This window comes from Ascidiella aspersa, chromosome 3 (assembly GCF_963924565.1).
Source record: "Ascidiella aspersa chromosome 3, kaAscAspe10.2, whole genome shotgun sequence".
NCBI lineage: Eukaryota > Metazoa > Chordata > Ascidiacea > Phlebobranchia > Ascidiidae > Ascidiella > Ascidiella aspersa.
In genome coordinates, this window is record NC_139449.1 from 25,835,064 (window position 1) to 25,856,255 (window position 21,192).

A 21,192-nucleotide genomic window follows, 5' to 3' on the forward strand; every position below is an offset into this window, starting at 1 on the left:
GATTGTTCTGCCTTAATTTTTGGGAGATCTAGTGTTTTTAATTTTAAAGCGATTAAGGTTTTGTTTAATAAATTTCCGTTTTGTTTATAGAGTTGCTTGTAAAATCCGACTAGGCCGTCCAAAATGTTGTTTTGGTCAGTTATCATTTTATTGTCGATCAACAGTCTGTTAATACCCTTCTTTTGGCAATGTCTTTTTTCTAAATTTAGAAAGTATTTTGTATTTTTCTCGCCCTCCTCGGCCCAGCGAGCCCTACTTCGCGTTACGGCGCTTTTGGTTTGGCGCAGTATTAGTTGGTCAAGTTCCGATTTAAGTTTGGACAATTTTCCGTGCAAGGGGCCTAATTCTGTTTTAGAATTTTTTTAAATAGCGTCTTGCGTCTCCCCAATCAGTTTTTCCAAATCGTTTTTCTTAATATTTGACCTTCGTTTTAGTTCGGCCGAGTATTATAGTTTCTCCCCGAACCACTGCTTTCAAGGCGTCCCATCTAACGTAAGGATCGGTTTCGTCTATATGGTTTTCCGCTTTATAATAAGTGATTACCTTTCTTATTTTTTCCTTGTAATGCTGGTCATTTAATAGTGATGTATTAAATTTCCAGTAGCCTCTGCCGCGTGGTGCTGGGTTAATGTCAGTTCCTAGCGTTACCATATTCTAATGTTATATTTTATGACATACATCATATTAATAATTAAACAGCTTCTCTCTGGTTATTTTAGTTCAAATATCAGAGGAGCTATTTTTGATTAATATTGCTGCAGGCATACCTGGTAGAAACACGTTACACCTGACATCATGTTATGTCGGAATTTGTAAAGTCATAGGTTAAATGTTTTAAACAGGTTTTTTAATAGGAAAATAATTTGCCTTACATAATCATATATTGCCCCAGATCCATACGGTGTAATTAAAATAAGTCTAAAAGTATTGCAATTGTTTGCCACGAAAAATTCACGCGAGAAAATTCGCCTTTATTATTATTTGTTTTGACACAGTTGTTTGTACGAAAACGCTTCGCAAACAGCTAAAATGACTTTATCTCGGTACCGGTAATCTTAATTAAATGTAAACTGCCAAAAAATACTACCGGACTAATATATGGAATGGCATACCAAGACGTATTAAGCAGCATTATCTAATATATGCCAATATTGATGTAGGTCTATAAGGCCTATATTCTTTTAATTCTCATTTGCGGTAAAATGGTCTCCCTGTTCCGAAGATGTTAAAATCTAAAAGGTTTCGAGCGTATGAATAATTTTCCTTTCCTCTTTAATTGCTATTAAAGTTTGAAAATAATTGTAGTAAATTTATATTTATACTCCTGCTAGTTTTTACTAATTATTTATTTTTTAAACTTAATCAGGTTTAAAACACTTTTAATTATTGAGAAAAATTCACACAGTAGGCTTTGACTGAATTTTTGGTCAAAACGTCCTCCGTGATAATTGTCAGTGTTCGTGATAATTGGCAGTGTGAAAAAAAGGATAAAAAAAAAAAAAATTCAATAAAATATGTGTTACTTTTTTATTTTTGTTAAATATTTCATTGCAGGCTGCATGTTTTTATTACGCCACTATTCTTAGATTAAAATTTAGGGAGTCGAACCGGAACTTTATGAAACGGTTTTGGGCCATTTTTTGCGAACAGTAACAGAACCTGATCCGTTTTTCGCAAGATTTTAAGGAGACGAACCGGAACTGAACCGAATATTTTGAAAGAACCTAAAACTTAACCGAACCCCAATCCTGAACTGGATTGGACCAAAGATTGGACTTAAATCTCTTTGATTGAACCAAAAAAAACATTGAATCCGAACCGAATCTGCACTGGATAAATTAAACGGTTCGACTCACTGGTTAGTACAATAGTTTGATCTGTTGAATAATTGCTTTCGCGAAAAATTATTGTAAAAATAAACTTTTTTAGAATTTTTCTAAACGGAGTATTTTATTCCCGCCAAATCGGAAGGCAAGTGTAAAACTTTAGCAAACTTCAGTTGCCACGAAAACGTAAATTTGTGTGATTAGTTTTAACATTATTGTTTTACCAAAGGTTTTTGTTAATCAGTTCAATTTTTTACGAGAAAAAACAGTGTCAGAAAACACATTTTAGTGTCAGAAAACACAATTTAAGGTACAGCACATATTATATATGCTTGATCGCTTTTCCGTTGCGGTTTGTGATTTATTCTCAAGATTTCTAACAAAATATTTTAGGCTAGCCGTTTCTCGTCTGTAGAGAAAATGACGCTATGTTGTTTAACTATAAATCAGCCGCACGCGAAGTTTTGATTCTTATGTTGTGTGTGTTCCTGTAAGTCGTTATTTGTTTATCGTTATTAGCCAGAGAGGCTACAAGTACATTGTGCGACGTGAAGTTGGCTTAGGCTTTAATTTTTCTAGAGTGATTTTTCGTCCTTGATTTATAGATATTTTTATAAGTTTGCACAATTTTATAAAGGTTTCCAATGAATTCAAGAGTTTAGATAATTACAGATTTTTGCAAACTACAAATGAACAAAATAATTATTGCACATGGGCATAATTGAAAGATTCAAATTTTTTGAAATCTTGTTAAAGAGAGTCCCATGGTTTTTGGTGCCCATGTTCGTCCGTGGGCTTATATTGCTAACAATATTTCGGTTAGGGTGAGAGTTAGCATTTGGGTTTGGGTGGGTCAAGTTTTATTTAATCTTATATATTTATGCCTTCCTTGCAATTTAAACTTTGACACATTGTTTCGTCAGTTGTAAAATAAATGTGGTGCAATTCTACACACACGCTTTTATTTCTAATGTAGTGCATTTTTTAAATTTTATATATACATGTAATAGGTTTTAACCTACTAAATGTTTTGATTTTAATGTTATAGTGAAACCTATTAAAGTACTATGATATAAATGAATTGGATAAAAAGAAACAGGAGCATTCAGTATGGATGATCCCGATTCCCAATTTCTGCCAACGTCATTGACGAACATGAGAAGAACTAGTACGGGTATACTTTTTTAGATACTAACAAGAAAAAACTTTTCTGGTACCTACTGACTTTCTCCAATGTTTTCTGCTACCTATGTACAATGCATTTATCAGGAAATGCAACAACACAATGATTGACACCATGGAAACTAAAAAAACGCAAAAAAGCAAATAAAAAGTCAGTTATCTTTTAACACGCATGTTTGTATGAAGTTGGAAAATAAACAGGTGTTAAAATATAAAACTGATTTGTGTGTTGTGTCGCCATATGCTTTTTATTTTTTTAAATTTTTGTTTCTTATCACATTTTTATCTCCTTGTTGTGTCGATTTACTTTGCGTGGTGTTGTTGCATTCCCTGACAAAGGCATCATGCATAGATGGTTGAAACGCTGGAGAAAATAAAAAGTACCGGAAGAGCGTTTTCTTTTTAGTATACTATGCCAGGTACTGTAGCATTTAGCATATTTATACTTATATTAAATGTTTATACAATTTTTTTCTGTAATACTTTCTACTTTGTAACTGTTAAGGTTCGTTAACAAGAAAAAGGACAAGCACAACAAACTCCTATGATTATGCTTCGTGTTCAAACTATCGAGAATATGTTACTGCCAGGTCAAGAAAAAAACCTATTACTGTAAGTGTTTTTTAAATACTTATGTCCAAATGTCCATGTTAATTAATTACTTAAATCTATGCTGTTTGACAGAACATTTGAGTTAAAATCTATATATTACATAGTAATTTACTTTTATTGATTTTCTTTTAAGCTAAATTATTCAAGCAATTTCAGAAATAAATATTTATAGTGATATTTTTCGATTGAACACTGCTTGTGATTTGTAATTGTTGTGTACTTAAGGCGGAGTGTTTTAGCAGTACTTTGTGTGGAGCTGAAACCAGCACTGTGCCAACAAAACTGAATGTTTTATATCCCTGTTTTATATCCCTCTGCTAATAGTAGGAATCTATTTTAAAGGGACGACTAATATTAATTTTTCGGACAACACCGATACCCGATTTTTGTTTTTGCTAACCGATATTCGATACCAATTTTTATATGTATATACGTGAAATAGAAAAAAAAACTATATCATGTTTTCGTAGTAAAATATCGGCTGAAATGTACAGACAACGATATCTCTAAACTTTATAATTAATATTGCATTTAGCTGTGTTGTGTATGACTATTGCCTAAGTGCAATTGTTTTTATTTTTTGTTTCTAATCCCTGATTTAGCAAATTTAATTGTTTAGTTTTACCTTTAAACCCTTATTGAACGCCCAAATATAAAAAATATCCCACTAAATAGTCATACAGATAAAACATAAACTACATAAAATGTAGTATCAGCATTGTTCACACAAAAGTACTAACATAGCATCAAAATGGCTGCAGATAATTCTGTAGGTTTATGTTATTCACTTATTAGATGGTAAAGATCATAACTAAATGTTACAAAAAAAAAAACTGTGAGCCTGGCTTACCTTGCCAGAATGTCTTTCTCCATACAGAACTTTTTAAAAAATATGGCAGTGCCAGGTAAATACAGAATGTTATAGGAAAAAGTCAATGTGAAGTATGCATTAGATTTAGAATATGGTACAGTAATAATCCGTTTTCACCTAAAATATTTTTGCACCTTAAAAAGCCCTAATTTTGCTGATTAATATATATGGCTTCACTGGTCAAAACTGAGATAGTTTAGGCAAATATTTTATTTTTGTCCAGGGTCGCAGCTGGGATGACAACAGTCTTGGTCATGGTTCAGTTGCAGCTCGAATGCGCAGAGATAGAAATAAGGCTGTCCAAAGAACCCAATCGACCGCCACCTACACCAGCCACAAAATAGATACGCAAGGTGAGAATAAAAAACAATGCTTTGACAATATATATATATATATAAGCATCTACAATTTATGCGACATGGCCTGTTCAAACTTAGACAATGCCTGTGTTTTCTGACAACAGACCTTGTTTACACCACATGTTCTTCAGCTAACATTTGCTTAGAATTTTGCCTTCTGTGCTGCTCAATTGCTGCATATTTGTGCTTGGGCTATTTGGGCTGAATCTTGCTGTAGTGGTGATAATTTGCAGGGTTGATATTGAATTCAAATTTGCACTCGCCTCTCAGACAAAAATAATTTGTACATTAGGTCTAATAATGACAACTAATATTTGTTCAAGAACACTCGAAAGTGGTGTCTTGTCCGACTGACGAATAGAAAATCTCAACCCTAATTTACTGCAACAAATGTAACAATAAGAACATGTACTCTGTAGCAAACATTACAAGCACCCTTAATCTGATAAAATAACAGTTGTTTGCAAATTTTCTGCAATAATTTTGCGCAAATGGTTTAACCTGCCCACTACTACGGTGTGTTAGCATAGTTATGTATGAACTGCATCGATGGTTAACCGTACAATTGAATACATAGGACTTATTACAATGTATGATGCACTCATTCAATTTTGGTTGTAGTTCAGCAGCCTGTATTGTAAGCGATTTATGTAATTTTTTGGTTCAGTAATTGTCATAATAATTTGTACAGTGGGTCTGATTACAATGACTAATTTTTGCTCAAAGGGCACTCGCGAGTTATGTCTTGCTTGACTGACTACCCCAATTTACTGCAACAAAAGTGACATTAAGTAACAATAAAAACATGTACTTTGTATAGCAAACATTGCAAGCACCCTTAATCTGATAAACACCACATCCCTTTCATCATGGAACCACGACGATAAATTACCTTGGGATGAGGGTTACGACTTGACCCCAGTTCAGGCACATACTGCCGCTTCCAGAAGGACTGCTGGCAGCCTCTGCAACATTAGTTCGACAAGTAAGTGTAATTTACAATGCGTGAAAACAAAATTGAACATCCTAAATCATTATTTCCACATTTTAAGGAATAATGTTCTGTTATTGATTATGTTCTGATCATGTTGTTTTACTTGTTCAGGGTTAAGCGTTTAGTAGATCAGTCTATTTTACCAAAAAAATCAATGTTATTAGATAATAAATTATCTATTTTTGACATGGTTTCGTAGACTAAGCTGCCTTACTGGCAAAGATCCATGGCTTTCTGTTTACAAAATCAATATTCTCTATCTCCAAAATCTCACATTGTTTGTTTGGTGTCTTGGGTTCCTCTATCACAATACACCCTCCCATGAATCTAACCATATGTCATATGCTTAATTAAAAATCAATAAATTGGATTGCCTAATTTCATTTTAAAAATATGCTGAATTTAGTAAACTGGGTCATACTAAGCTAACTTGGATTGTATCAATGCAACGCTAGTCAAACCCAATCTTTCCTCATAAAATGAATATGTTAGAATATTAAATGTTTTTATTATAAATTTTCGCACCAGTTAATATTACATTTGATCAGAAAGCTATTTTTTGATCTCTGTTTAAAGTAACAAAATATTTTATTTAGTGCCATGTTCTGCATGGGATTCTCGCTCTATTCCAGAATGCTCTAGGCCACAAGTCAGTCAGCGCGGTAACTTCAGACATTCGTTTACTTCAGGTTAGTAGAAGCAATACTCAACCAAAAAAAAAAAAATATGAAACCAATGGCAATAAAGCCTATGCACCAACAACATAAACGAATAGATTTAAATGTCAGTTCAACCCACAAAAGCCTTGTGGTTTTGGTGGGTTTTCGTTTACTTCAGGTAAAAAAAAAAATTGAATATGAAACCAACGGCAATAAAGCCATTGCACCAACAGCATAAACTAATAGATTTAAATGTCAGGTCAACCCACAAAAACCTTCTGGTTACATGGTAGCATATGTCTTGATGTGGTTTCTTATTGTATTTAATTTATTCACCTAATTGAATGGTTTTGATTTAATTCGTACTGTTTAATTATTATGTAAACAATTCAACAAGATTACCTATCATCCAAAAAGGACCACAAAGGTTAAAAAATATCTGAAACAATATTTCAGAATACTGCAGTCAAACACGGTATCATCAGTTCTGCTTGAAAAGTTATGCAAGTGGAATTTACCAAAAAATATTTTTCACTTTTGGCATTTGACAAGGCAATTTATTTTCAGCATATCACCATTCCAGCCCTACATCAGGCTGTGCCTCTATCGCCAGTTCAGATATCGACTCAGCTGACATGGCATTTTTCAGCATGAATGACGACTCTTCGCTATTCGATGGCGACTCCCTGTTTTCCGACTCTCTATTTTCTGAATCGTTTGGCGTCATGGACACAGATTCGGGTTTTTCAACCAACATTTTTAGCTTGTTGGAGGAAGGAAGCATAAGTTGCAGGTACAAATTAACGCACATTGCCACTAATTTCAGAGAAAAAATTTGTTTATATTTAAAAACTTTTCTATGCATTTTTGTCTTTTTAAAAAAAATTTTTATCATTACCCTCCCTCCTCTGTTTTTGCTACAAAAATACTAATAAAAACATACAATGTACAGATATTGCTGTAAATATAAAAAATGTTAGTCAAATGCTCAACTAAATAAATGGATATACAAGACACAAAATAATAAAATATTTAAAAAACGAAACAAACACTATTGTCTGACTTCTGGCTGTATTGTTTGTGGTTCGCGTTTATGGCCACATTTAAAACTGCGTTGTCTGCAGCCAAATAAGGCTTGACGTTTAAAGCTTGTGGTTTTTTAAACTTTTTTATGAATGGCTCTTATTCCGCAGACGTTAGTCGCGTTGTAGGCGCAGTCACGTATCTCCAACGCCAATTTTGGTGTCGCACTATTGATTCAGTTTTTCCAGCTTTTGCGTCAGGCCAACATGTTCTGTGAATTTCATATTAATAATTAATAGGCCCCGCCCTTATTTCTTGCATTTTCCGTTTGGTTGATTTTCAGAGATTCTGCAGCGATGTTACAAATTTAACTGAAAGTATATTGACACTTATTTTCTTCGACAAGATACCAACCATAAAAGCGAAAAGTGCAAGTCAAACTATATACGCGACCATTGCTTTACCCACTGGGCAACCTCTAAACCTCACAAGCGACATACCTTTTATTTGCTTATTAAATACAAACCTGTCTGTAGTCAAACTAAACGCATTATCGTAGCTACATTGATTGAAAATGCTGAGAAAATTTGTTGTATAAAGCAGGGTGGTTCAACGTCAGGCCCACGGGCCATATCGTTAGCTATGTCCCGCGGAACATTGTTTAATTAATAATAAACACAATCTTTTTCTATTTGCGCACAATCAGAAGGTTTTATAAAGTGTTCAGTTCACGTACGACCCTATATTAAGTGAAAAAAATATGCAGTAAGTTTTTAACTACTTGACGCTTGCCGATCAGTAAAATCACAAAATAACTTTCACGGACCGCTAGCCAGAAAGGCAAAATTTTTTACTAGTACAACTAGTGCAAGTGATTATATTTATAAAAACACTTACAAATATGTATGATATACACTATACAGGTTACTATAGCAATCTGGAATGTTAGCATTAAGTTCGAACAAGACTTTCCCCAAAAAGTCTTGACGTACTAAAACATGATGCGAAGTTTGCGCGAAAGGCGAAAGCTGTTTGCATTAACGCTGTTAATTTCGATAAAAAGCATAGATGCCAACCTCAGGAATCACTGGTTTAACCAATTAGACAAATATTCTTGTAACACGGGAACTTATAGAGCAGTGCTTCCCAACCAGTGTGTCGCGAAGCTATTTCAGGTGGGTCGAGCGGTTTTTAAATGCTACAGTTTTCTATTAGATTTGGAAATCATTTCCTGTCATTATGTGACATTTGTGTAACAATGTAACAAAAAGGTAGCAATCCAATGTGAAAGCCCAGGTTTCGCATTATTAGTAAATTGCATGTGTATATGCATTGCTTATTTTCTCATTAGTTTGTTTTTCTTTCTTTTTGTCACATATAATTGTGGGTCGCACAATAAAACTTGCACTAAAAGTTGGTCGCGAACTAAAAAAGGTTAGGAAGCACTTGTTATAGAGTATTGTATGTAGCCCTTAGAATAAAAATTCGGACCACCCTGATCAAAAGTATACCTAGCGCTTGGTGAGTCAGGGGGGCTTGCGTTCTGACCTGTAGCTTTTGCATTCCAGGACACCATTTCTCAACGGGGACTGGCCCGATTCGATGAGCGAGCTGGACTTCGACTGTCGTGAGCAGCGAACCGACGTTTCAAACTGCGACGCGCATTCCGATATCGGGCCTAGCTGTTCCGTGCCAACCGACAGAAACAAGTACACGCTTTGTTCCAACCTATTTTGTATGTTTATATCAAATAAAGTGTTAACGAACGGTATTTATTAAATGCTTTCAGGTTGAAAAAGCGGCAAATTCGGGCGATGTCAAAACCGACGGTGTCCGATACCACGCAGGTATGTGCTCAACTTGTGGATGTACTTGATCAGACCCTATATTCGATACTGGTTGAAACTGCTTGTCTGATATTCTTATGATAATATTGGTGACATAATGATACTAAACTTTTCTTTAGGACACTTTTTTACTATTTTAGTTAAGAACTGCTCAAAATTATCTTTGAAATGTATTTTGTAGGAGTAGGAGTGTTAACTTAGCCGTCTTGGTGATATGGTTTGGTGATAGTTATTTCAAGCCAAAACGAATTTTATTGCTATATAAAAAATAAGACATAAGGGATAAGGCGAAACCAAGCAAAACGTTTCGAACGTCTTGCTTCCGTTTGTAATATATTCATAGGAAAGTAGATCTTACAACCAAAACATGTATTGTATATAGTTGCAAGGCTATGTGTGTTAAACAAAACTCCGAACATTCCTTGAATTGTTTAAACATGCTGATGCTTCCTGACATACTATGACAACAAGATGGTCTTCCGTTATATTCCTGTTTATTTTTGACGTCGAGTATCTTGTTAGTCTATAGCAGCGCGTCTTTACCGCTGCGCCATGGAAGACCGCAACTCCACGAGAAAGTCAAAAATGTTTTATGATATAAAACAATGCCTCGTTCTTTCAAATTTGTAATAAAAATAGCAAGCAATCCAAGAGAAATACCGCTATACTTGGCTCGAGAGGTTACGCCAGTGCGCCACCACGTTTTTTAAGATCCAAACGTGCGCCTTCTATGACTAAAAAGCCTTGGTCTATAGTTATGTTTGCTTGTCGGCGGCAACCGTAGCTTTTCCGTGCTGTCAACCGTAATGGTTGGTTCAGTTGAAATATTTCAACTTTGACCCCTTCGGTTAAGAGCGAGGAAATTTGCCGTTAACGCTGGCAACGCTTTTTGTGCAAATTGAATGACGCGTGTAATGTGAACCAACTTTAACACGGACAATTTACCGATGCAGGAGCAGTGTTCGCCGATGGACCTAAGGCAGGGCGCTTCGATGTACCTGAACAAACCTACAAGTTCGCTTTGTACGATGCAGCACGTCGAGCAGCCGACGGACCTGTTGCCCTACGCGCTCAACAATCCGCTGGGATTCGACTCTCCGATGTCCACTGGAGATTTGGGCGGCAACGCCGACATTAACCCGGCACCGGCGAGCAGACAAAAACAGCTGGGACTCCGCTTGATGCCAGTTGTTGCTGACACGCCTAATTACTTCGCTGGTAACGGCGGAATAGACGCGGCTTCGGTTGAAGACGAGGAAGGGTACAGAACCGACGAACCTAACACGCCGGTTGTGGAATCCAAAATGCTAGTCCTGCCCGTCGAGCCGCCGCCCCTGACCACGCCTCCCCCTCCTCCGCCGCCGCCCCCTGAATTAACCCCCGTTGTCCCCACGACACCTGCACCACCCCGCGTCCCGGGCACTTACCAGGCAACGGACCAGACGCGAAAGTTCGCCAGCACCAACCTGGACGCTCCCGTTCAGGTTCAGCTGCAGGTAAACAGCCCCAAGCTGCTGCTGTCCACGGCGACGTCGACTAGCGCTTGTGGCGACGGAGCGGGATGCGGCGCCCAGCAGTCATCCAAGGTGCCGATTGTACTCAGCATCAACAACTGGAACGGGATGCCGCCCGAGGAGCGACTTGGCTTTATCGAGCAGCTTAGCGAGCGCATTAACAAGACGATGGGCCTTCAGGTGCTGGTCGCGTTAAAGTCTACATTAGTGTATATTCATCGTGTGTTTGTGGCAGAAATGGCAGGTATATAGGCCGCAAAATCCCAAAGGGTTTATCGTAACACAGACGGCAGCCTTGAGCTTTTGCACTGATTAACGTGATTATTTTACGATCCTCCTCGATTAATATTTTTGGTTTGTTTTAGTTTGATTTCTATTATATACCATGTTTTGTCTTTCCTGTTAGACTTGAGAGCAAAAATTCTAAAAAGGACTTCTGACGCATTATGTACAATTGATCTTTTTTCACTTAAATTTTTTTTCAAACTGATTAATGACTGGAACGCCGCTTGTTGGGGATTTCGGCATCAGAGCGTTTGGTTAAATTATGTTCAAAGATTTAGTTTTGATCATTGGCTTAAATAAATTGCCATTCAATGTAAAATTTCATGAAAATTTAGTAAATAAGAAATATGCCGCGGACCGCTAGATTTAACTCTGCGGGCCGTATTTTGGTGACAACTGTTCTAACGCAGTGATTCTCAGCCTTTACGGCACCCCTCAAAATAATAAACAGATTTTCCCCGACTGTAATTTTAATTGAGTATTTTACTAAAATGTCACTATAAATGGAACTGGAAAAACGCAATCAACTATAAACATGTAGCAAAATGACATTTAATATAATGTCTCTCGTACACAAATAGTTTTATAAAGAAACTTACCAATAAAGAAAAAACAGATTGTTAAAAATTCTATCTGCGCCGCGGCACCCCTGTTGAGAACCACTGGTCTAACCGCATCCTCTGTTGAATTACAGGAGCAACTGAAGATCGTTAATATAATCGGCGCCGGGCACCGGCCTCCAGTCACCAGCATGTCAGTGGACGACATCGACAGCCACAAGCTCTCGCGCGAACTGGGCAAACTGAATTCGACCGCCGCGGCTTTGACGAGCGCCTATACCGAACCTTTAGGCGCGACGCCCCAGAACCAGCCTTCGCCGAGCAAAAGCGCAGACGAGCCGAGGTATGTGGGCAAACAGCAGCAGGACATCTCGGCGTCAACTTCTGGGGCCGGTGGCGGCAGTGGCGGCCTGAGACGGAGCAACAGCGACGGTAACCTGCCCAAGACCTTGTCGGACGCGCAGAAAGATCACCGGGTGAGGAAATTGGAGATAGGTTTTTAAATAGAGTTAGCTCCACCAGGTAACATATCAATATATAGAAATCGCTCGGTTTATACTTTTTGTACACCAGAAGAGCGATAGTTCTTTATCCATGTTTTGATACACCGGACTCGTCCTGGTGGCGAGTGTCGTGCTGCTACCCAGTAATTTTATTATCCACTCTTTTCAAATGTTAACCTTTGTGGTGTGGCAAACCACGAGTTGCGTTTTGCTGGCTGGTTGGACCTGTCGGACATTTGAACTAAGTTAAACACGATCGCATAAATTCATTGCGTTACAAACAAACCCCAACCACAACACCTATTTATGCTTTATATCGAAATATTCTAAATAAATAGTTGTCTTAATGTGTCAAAAGTATAAACCTGTTGTTGCAAACTTTGACTTTCACTTCTTTATTCAACGCGTTAGCTCATTATTAATGGATCAGAAGAAACCTATTGTCAATGATTTCAGATCCCATAAAATACATCATTTATATACATAAAAGAAAAACTTTTTTGTAAACATCCACAACAATGTGGTCTGAATATCATCTAAAATCGCGTACAAGGTAATACCTTAAAGTTATGGGCGACACCCGTAAACGTTATTTTCATTTCTCAGTTTTTAGTTAAAGGCATAGTTTTACATCAACAAAAAAACATGTTGTATTTTGCGTATCTTGCAGCGCCGACAGCGGCAGGCGCGAAAGTGGGCCAAACTGATGAAGCAACGTCAGCGCAAGGAAAATCGACAGCAAATTAAGGAACACAAGAGCGGCCTGTTCGTCAACGAGAAGAAGGTCAAGCTGCAAGTCGAATCCGAGGAGGAAATTGACGTCACCGACATTTAGCAACTCGCTGTTGCCGCTAGCGTCGTAGTTTTGCACCGCATGACCGTACCTTGGTTTTCGTTAGCCCCACTTTTATATTGAGGCTTCCACATAACCGTGCTGTTAGACATTGCTTTTGTTCGCAACATAGGTTTCGTAAATGTAGAATTCAAATAAGGCCACTCGTGGCTTGGTTCTTTCTTTTCATTTGTATTTTACTACTTTTTGCTTGTCGGAGTCGCATTATTATCACTGCGTCCGATGTGCCCAAACGAAAGTATGGCGCCACTCTTGTGGCGTTTCGTGTATTGTACAACGCGTAGTAGTAACGGCATCAGCAAACACGCCCGAAGTATTTTTCCTAACTCACACCTTACCCCGCCGTATTCGACGTGCCATTGTGACCGTTTATTTTTTGCTCAACCACTGTTAACTGACCTTTGTGTATGTGTAGTTATGTACCGACCGAGTTAATGTCTCGATTTGGTAAATGCACTTTTTGGTGGAAGCTGCTGCTTTACGGTAAAAAAAATTAAATAAAAACAACCACAGTGTTTAAACCTGTTTCATCGCCTACTTTTTTGGACGTAGGTTATTCAAGTTATATGCAAGTCCGCGTGTAGACAGTTTATCTTCGGGGTTCTCAAACTGGGTTACCCAAGAGATATTTCGTGGGTACACGAGCAAGTCAATCTTACTGGCACTCTGGTGATTTTGGGCAACCCCGATTGAAATAAATCGTTTCCAACGTTTACGAACATTGTCGTTCGTTAAATAAATGAGCTTTCACAATGATACGTCACTGGCCACAAATTCAGTAACTGTTGTCAATCGGAGTTTCTCCAATGCCGCGGTGAAGGTGTAAGCCAGGGTTTCGGCCCCCCTGAGGGGCCACGGAGCGGTGATTGGGGGGCCACAGGCATAACTCTCATACTGTAGGTCATGGCATTAGAAAACTTCATTATTAGAAATCACAATTATAAGTATCTTTGCGAAGCTGGATTTCGTGATCTTGCTTGAATTAATAAAACGAAATTGCTCAAAACAGAACCGAATAAAAAACTACCTTAGCGAAATACAAGATTGAGCTTTCAACGTGCAAAAAAAAGTAAATTCAAGAATAAAAAAAAAAAAACCTGCTAGTTTTTTATTGTTTAATACAGTGGTCGGCAACCACCGGTCCGCGAGGAGTTCGTTACCGGTCCGTAGCAGGGTTGCCAGTTTAAAATTCAAAACCCAAACCGTACGTAAAATGCTTAAAAACTAAGAAATAAGTCAAAATCAACTAATTGCAGTTTTCTATTCAAAACAGATTAATTTTCGTTTAAACCAGTGTGCTGTGACCATATGAGATGCATTGAAAAAACGATTTATTATTTTGATGTTCAGGCAGGAAAGTATTAGACACAAGCGTATGCATTTTAATTAGCTCATTGAAAAAATATTTTAATCAACTACCTTTACTGAACATTTGTTGTTTTTTAAAGCCGGTCCGCGGAAAATTTTAAGTTTCAAACCGGTCCGCAGGGCCAAAAAGGTTGCCGACCCCTGGTTTAATACACAGTATTTGAGATTATAGTTATTGTTCGACTAATCTAAAACTACACCTTAGAAGGGCTTTGGGTTTCAGCTATTTATACTAAGCCTAAATGTGGGGACTAGCATGCTGCTTATGTTGTTTGAAGCTTTCTTTTTGTTAGTTACGTTTTATAAGTATGATACTAAGATCCACAAGGAGTTCGTTACCGATCCGTATTTCTATACTTTATCAGGTTTCGGCTTGACGTTCGTACTTTTCATATTGAAATTATTTTAGGCTTTTTGAAGACATCACTGTATGTTTTCTTATAAAGAACTTTAAGATGTTTTTGCGGCAAAAAAGACAATCATTCTCATAGAATCAAAGTTGTACTAAATTTCCATTTTTGACGTTGTTGTTTTTTGCCGTCCGTAGTAAAATATTAGTTTTAAGCCGATCACAATGCAAAAAAGATTGCCGAATCCCATAGGCCTACCGAACACTCCCGAGTAGAGGGATGCGAAAAAAATAGCTGTTCAGATGGAACAACCTTTGTGATGAGGGGCTACACTGCCTTAAATGTCTAACAAAATGACATCTAAGCATTTATTTGGGGGGAATGATTAAAATCAAACAAGCGATATTTGATTAAAACCGAATTAGCAATATTTCGGTATTTTACAACAATCGGTTTCCCCCAAAAGCGTGTAATAAACTTTTTCGTTTGCATGTAAGCACAATGTGCAACAACACTTCTTCATAAATATAACTTGTCTAAAGAGTAGTTTGTTCTAATAAAAAAGTACAAAAGAGAAAACACGATATGCCCAGAATGTATATTTTGAAGGGAAATAATTTGTCAAATATCCGCTAGGGGTGCAAGTTGCGGCTAAAGGGAAATTTTTTCGCACTTCAGTGTCTATGGGAAAAAATGGTGTTTACAGTTTGCAAAGATCGCACCTGTTGATAAGTTAGCTAATGACAATGACAGTAATTTGCGCTGATTAGAGTGACATACATTCACTTTCTCCCTGCGTATTAAGGCTAGGAGTTGCTATAAAATGTTATCGCCTAGAATTAAGATAGTTTAGTAGTTTACTTTCAAGTTCAGCACAACCTGTTATTTCATAATAATAAGTTTGTTTTGAAATTGCATTATGTTTACAGTTGCATTTTAACCGAAAGTGATATATAGTGTGTTTTTTAAGTTGACTGAGTACTTAAAATTATATAAAATCCTAATTTGATATGGGATACTTTTCCTAATGTCCTCCGAAAACTGTAATTTTATATCTATTTTTTATGTATTTTTGAGAATGCTTTTACAAAGTTTTTAGGTTGCTTATGGTGGTAAAACTGAATTGCCGTCACCAATGCTAAGGACTCCAACGATAATGTAACTCAGATTTTCGGAATGCAATTATAATGTCGAAAAACACGACAGTGGAGTATAAGCCTAATTCACCAACACCAAATGTCAGTATACATTGTGACGAGAATGGCAGAAACTCACATGACAATGAAAAGCAAGCAAATGACAAAAATGCCACGTCTTTCAAAAAGGGTATATATGTTACCATTGTTTGTATTGCCACTATAATATTTGGCGCTGGTCTCTAGAATCTTAACACAATTATAAAATCAACACACAATATTTGGGTTAGGCTACAAGTTAGCCTATTGATAGAAGTGCTAATGTTGAAGTAAGCTCCCTGGGCGATCCATGAAAATAGCCTTTTCCTATTTGTATTGTCCTTTTTATATTTTCACAATAAGAAGTTTTTTTTTTTTTTAATTTATTTTTTAAGGTACTCAACCCAAGATGTTTGAAAGGTCCTCTAAGAAATGGTGGAATCCCAGTTTTGATTCCAAACTACTGCAAACACAATATTTAAAGTCAAGTTTACTTCAAGTTCGGTAAGTGTCAATTAAAAAACAATATATTTACTGAATGTATAGTATCATTAATTCATTACTGTAAATAAACAAAATAATGCAGGCAAAAATGTTTATTTTGTACAACAACCGCTTATTTAACTTAAATGAAGTGTGTTTATTTCAGAGCGCTATTTCAACAGTCGCTGCTTTTTATATGCCTGTCTTGCATCACCTGGACTGTGTACAATTTGTCTTTGCTAAACACCTCAGCAGTGAATGGGTGGCTTGCAGGTGCAATATGGGCTATTGTTTTGGCAGTGATATGCCTTGTCCTGTTAATTTTCACAAAACAGTAAGTACCTAAAATAGAAGTAGAATATCTAATCCAACAACAGCTAAATGACCCAGCATCATTTTTTCACTGAGGATCTGGTTTAAAGGGAATATTAAATCACAAAAAAAATGTTTGGTTGAAACAACCTTTTGGTTGAAACAATGTTTCTATAAATTATCATAAATTGATGTGATGTGTACTGACACCTAGTTTAAAGTTGAAGACAATATTATGTATCTAAATATATATCAAAACCACCTTTTTTAGCCACTGTTAATATTTTAGTTTCTTGTTGCACACCAAAGAAAACCACTAGCCTAAACTTTCAGCTTATATTATAGCTTGTCTAGAAATGGAAGTCCTGTTATTTTTATTAAGTATAGTGTAGGCTTGTATAGCTAAAATCTGTTCATTTTTCTATTTTACTCTGCCCTTTCTTTTAATAAATTAATCTCTAATTTAAAGAATTTTCATCCAATTACACACACACATCGATGCCATTAGGGTATTAACTGCAACGTGTGTCCAAGTATGTTTAATTTTACATTATATAAGATCAACATCTGACCTCTGCAGAATTGCATTGGAATGAGCACATCATATATTTCAGTTTGGTGAAGAACTGCTCTTGCATCCAACAAATAAACAATGTTTTTTTTTCAATGATTTTTGTGCAAATAACTCAAATCTATTAGCAGTAACAGCAAGCTTGTTGTCACTTGACTTGCATATTTTTTTTTAAATTGAGTAATATTTTTTTTTGGTTTTAGAAAATTTCATCAAAAATACACAATTCATGTTGCCTTACTTTTGATCTGTCTTTTGATGATCAGTGGGCTGCTAGCAGCGTATTTCACCCGTGAGGTGATGTCCAGTGCTGGCAGTTTTGTTATCGCTGCGGAAATCATTCTTTTGACTTACATCATTTCACCGTTGCCCGTTCCAGTCACTTTTCTTGTTGCAGTAATCTTTACAATCATTCATGAGGTGCTGTATGTCAGAAAAATGTTATATATTTGAATGTGTTTGTATGACTGTATGTGACTAGCAAGGGAAACACATGACACTTGTTCATCATAAGTTTTGATACTTAATACAACTTTTACCAAATCTGTTACTGTTTAACTTTTTGTATATATATTCTGAGTTTTCATGTTTGTCAAATATAATGTTACATTGTTTACCAGGTAATAATTATCTTAAATAAGTTCATTATGTGCAGGTACTCTTACATGTCGGACAGTATCAATTCATCATTTTGGGTTCCCCTTTCACCCCACCTCAGAGTGTTATTGGGCGTTTGTGTTTGCTCATTGCTATACACATTGTCGGCCTGCATGCCCTTCTTAACATTCAAATCCTGAGGTACAGCACATTTGGAAAGGTAAATAAAAATATGATTTTACCTGTTCATTAACCTGATCTGATAAATATATATACTTATCTATGTGTATTATGACATGAGTTTTATAAATTTGTTTAATAGTTGTGCATTACATGTATATAATATATTGACCGGCCATCATGCAGAATTTTGGCCTGGTGTTCAAATAAAGTTTTAACATCACATAATGCCAGACTTCCTTTTAATGTTTGTGTGACGCATGAGTGGGTGTGTTGTGCTCTACTATCCAATTCCATTAAAGCTAGTGCCTGGATTTCCTGCACACCTAATCCACTGCATGCAGATGCAATATATACAGTACACTTTGTCAATTAACTAACTACCTTCCTAAATGGCTCCATTAGCTGACTGATGAAGGTCAGGTAAAATGCAAAGGCATAAGTGTAACCCATCACCTCCCAATAATGGCTATTGGTGCATTAACCACTATGTTTATTTTAGTAAATTTTTAATTTGTACCTAATAGCAGTCACTTTAAAATACCCACCGCCATCATACTTTAAGCCTGAGACTAATATTAAAGAAAGTGTTTAAATAAAATTTGCTTTTGTATTATAATGCACCCCATTTTAAACATAAAACACCAAACTTAAAATACACAAAATGCACATTCGTTGTAGATGCAATTTTTAGTCAAGTGATTTAAATGGCAAGAGACTTTCCCATTGTGCTGTTATGTTATATGCATTAAATTAAAAGGCTTCAGTTTATATGGTTTGGAACCCATGACCCAATGTAAACCCAATGTGTGACTGTTCTGTGCTGGGAATTAGTTAGACTTTTTTATCTAAGGTATTCTTACATGTCTGATATTGGCAATTTTTCAGCTTTCTGTCAGCAATATCTTGGCTGTCTAGTTTGTCACATATATATATATTACATTACTATTCAAATATTTATTGTATTGTAAATGTTATGCATTGGATTTTGTTATCTTATGCAACCTATTTACCAACCTGTTTAAACTTTTAAGTGTAACCAACATAGTTTCACATTTGTTGTAAAACTAATATTGGTAAATCAATAGCGTAAAGCCAGATCTATTAAAGTCATTCAATAAAATAATATGTTTGTTTTGTTTGTGCAAAAGCAACAATGACTTTTAGCCAACTTTTCCAATTACCAGACGCAATACATGAATAGGCCTCAAAATCTCTTGAAGTCTGTTGTGTTAAGCACTCCCTGGAATGCCTGTAACCTTAACTTGGCTAGTTTAAAACTCACATGTTTGTTGTAGCAAGTCAAATATTTCTGTATTAAGGGCAAGTGATTTGTCATCAAAATCGTCTGATCACTGTAGTATGAGTCGCTCATAATTTTTGCCTGAGGTGTCAAAGGTCTAGAAACAACAGGTTTAATGCAATTTATGAGGTTTTGCTGATGTCTATTTTTAACCTCAGGTTTTGGGATTAACCGGTTGTTTCACCAAACAGCCTTTGCTATTCTGTTTGCATTTAGTTGCTTTTTTATTTGTACAAAAGGTAATAAGACCAAAATGTATATGTCTTAGAACTATCTATTAGTTTAGACATAATATAATAAACACAGGTTGTGACATGTTAACAGAGAAAAATTATACAGTTAAAGTTAGCAAACCGTAAAGTGTCTTTATGGAAAAGTTATGGTACATTATTTTTTTGTTGTTTTTGTAAATTATGTTTTCTGTAAGAATATTGTAAAAGCAATAGGAAATACTCAGCATAAAAAGACGGGTTACAAAGTTTCTATTTGAAACCAATCTTTAATTTCTTCATAAATTTTTAATCAGTGCTTTGTAATTTGACTTTTGACCTGCCTTAGTTAACTTAGTAATGCTTTTTGCATTTCATAGTTACGGGTTTACATAAAAACAATATGATGCAAGAAATTTATGTGTTTATTTAGTTTATTACCATTAACAACCCATCCTTCATGCTAACATACATAAGAATAAAATTACGCAAATAAAGTACCTGACGAGAATTAACATCTTCTTCATTTTCTAGGTTTTGGAACTTGTAAAATCCATACACGCAAAAGAAAAGAAAGTTCAGTTCAAGGACATGATGATTAGCACCGTGATGCCGATTTCTGTTGCAAGAGAACTGGAGGAAAACGAGAAATCAGAACTTAAAAATAAGCAAAAACTTCAAGAGGCCCCGAGCAAAGGCTTAAAATTAAAGTGGTGGAACAAAAATGGAAAAAGAAAGCAAGTTGTCGAAGAGAAACCCCACTTCCGTTCATTTACAATGAAGCGGTAGGATTTTTTTACTTGTGGTGAATTACCCCAATGCAATTCACCGCTGTGTGAAATTTAAAAAGCAAAAGTGCAGCAATGTTGCTTTTATTTTTAGAATGAACAATGTTTCGATCTTATATGCTGACATTGTCGGTTTTACACAAATGAGCACCAACAAAACGGCTGCTGAACTTGTTGGTCTTCTCAATGACTTATTTGGCAGATTTGACAAACTTTGTGAAGAAACTGGATGTGAAAAAATCAGCACACTGGGTAGGTTGTCAAGGTTGACAATTCTAACATGTTTCAAGCATGCTTGCTAACAAATAAGTAAACAAGTATATAATATTTAAAATAAGTATCTTAACAATGTTGAAAAAAACTTTATTTGCAGGTGACTGCTATTATTGTGTGGCTGGTTGCCCAATCGAAAATGCAGATCATGCAAAGTGTTGTGTGGAGATGGGATTAGGCAAGTTTTTTATAAGAAAAAATTTCCTATTTTTATTTGTTTTTTTATAATTTATTGATTTCTTGGTTAAGACTACCTGCAGGCTTTTTGTATATGCTCCCTGTTCATATAAATTATTTTAAGCACATTTGCCATAACTGTCTAATTTTTATCCAGGGATGATAGTTGCCATTAAAGAATTCTGCATCCAGAACAACACAAATGTTAACATGAGGGTTGGAATTCATACAGGCTATGTTCTTTGTGGTATTGTAGGACTAAAACGACGCAAGGTAAATTTGCTTATAGTAACTCATTTTGACAGCAGTTGTTTCAGC

General features: G+C 36.0%; 2 protein-coding genes across 7 annotated transcripts in view; both read left to right on the plus strand.

The window, feature by feature from the left end:
* Positions 1-2,873: 2,873 nt before the first annotated feature.
* Positions 2,874-13,556, plus strand: LOC146161152 (uncharacterized). Of its 3 annotated transcripts, XM_083384596.1 has the most exons (12): positions 2,874-3,000; positions 3,514-3,626; positions 4,715-4,844; positions 5,671-5,835; positions 6,441-6,533; positions 7,071-7,296; positions 9,095-9,235; positions 9,316-9,373; positions 10,327-11,067; positions 11,867-12,075; positions 12,136-12,208; positions 12,906-13,556. In XM_083384596.1, the coding sequence occupies exons 1-12, from the start codon at positions 2,937-2,939 to the stop codon at positions 13,068-13,070; spliced, it is 2,178 nt and encodes a 725-aa protein (XP_083240722.1). In that variant the 5' UTR covers positions 2,874-2,936; the 3' UTR covers positions 13,071-13,556. The 3 variants fall into 3 exon arrangements, with proteins under 3 accessions (XP_083240722.1, XP_083240720.1, XP_083240721.1); XM_083384594.1 differs by having other exon boundaries at positions 3,514-3,620; positions 11,867-12,208; XM_083384595.1 differs by having other exon boundaries at positions 2,882-2,994; positions 3,514-3,620; positions 11,867-12,208.
* Positions 13,557-15,891: 2,335 nt separating this feature from the next.
* Positions 15,892-21,192, plus strand: part of LOC146161153 (adenylate cyclase type 9-like) — a 31,588-nt gene continuing 26,287 nt past the window's right edge. For all 4 annotated transcript variants that reach the window (XM_083386080.1, XM_083386082.1, XM_083386081.1 and 1 more), the window contains exons 1-9: positions 15,892-16,132; positions 16,377-16,485; positions 16,631-16,798; positions 17,551-17,767; positions 18,003-18,164; positions 20,171-20,421; positions 20,519-20,676; positions 20,798-20,875; positions 21,032-21,147. In XM_083386080.1, coding sequence (XP_083242206.1) covers positions 15,994-16,132; positions 16,377-16,485; positions 16,631-16,798; positions 17,551-17,767; positions 18,003-18,164; positions 20,171-20,421; positions 20,519-20,676; positions 20,798-20,875; positions 21,032-21,147 — 1,398 coding nt within the window. In that variant the 5' untranslated portion in view covers positions 15,892-15,993. The remainder of the gene's footprint in view (positions 16,133-16,376; positions 16,486-16,630; positions 16,799-17,550; positions 17,768-18,002; positions 18,165-20,170; positions 20,422-20,518; positions 20,677-20,797; positions 20,876-21,031; positions 21,148-21,192) is intronic.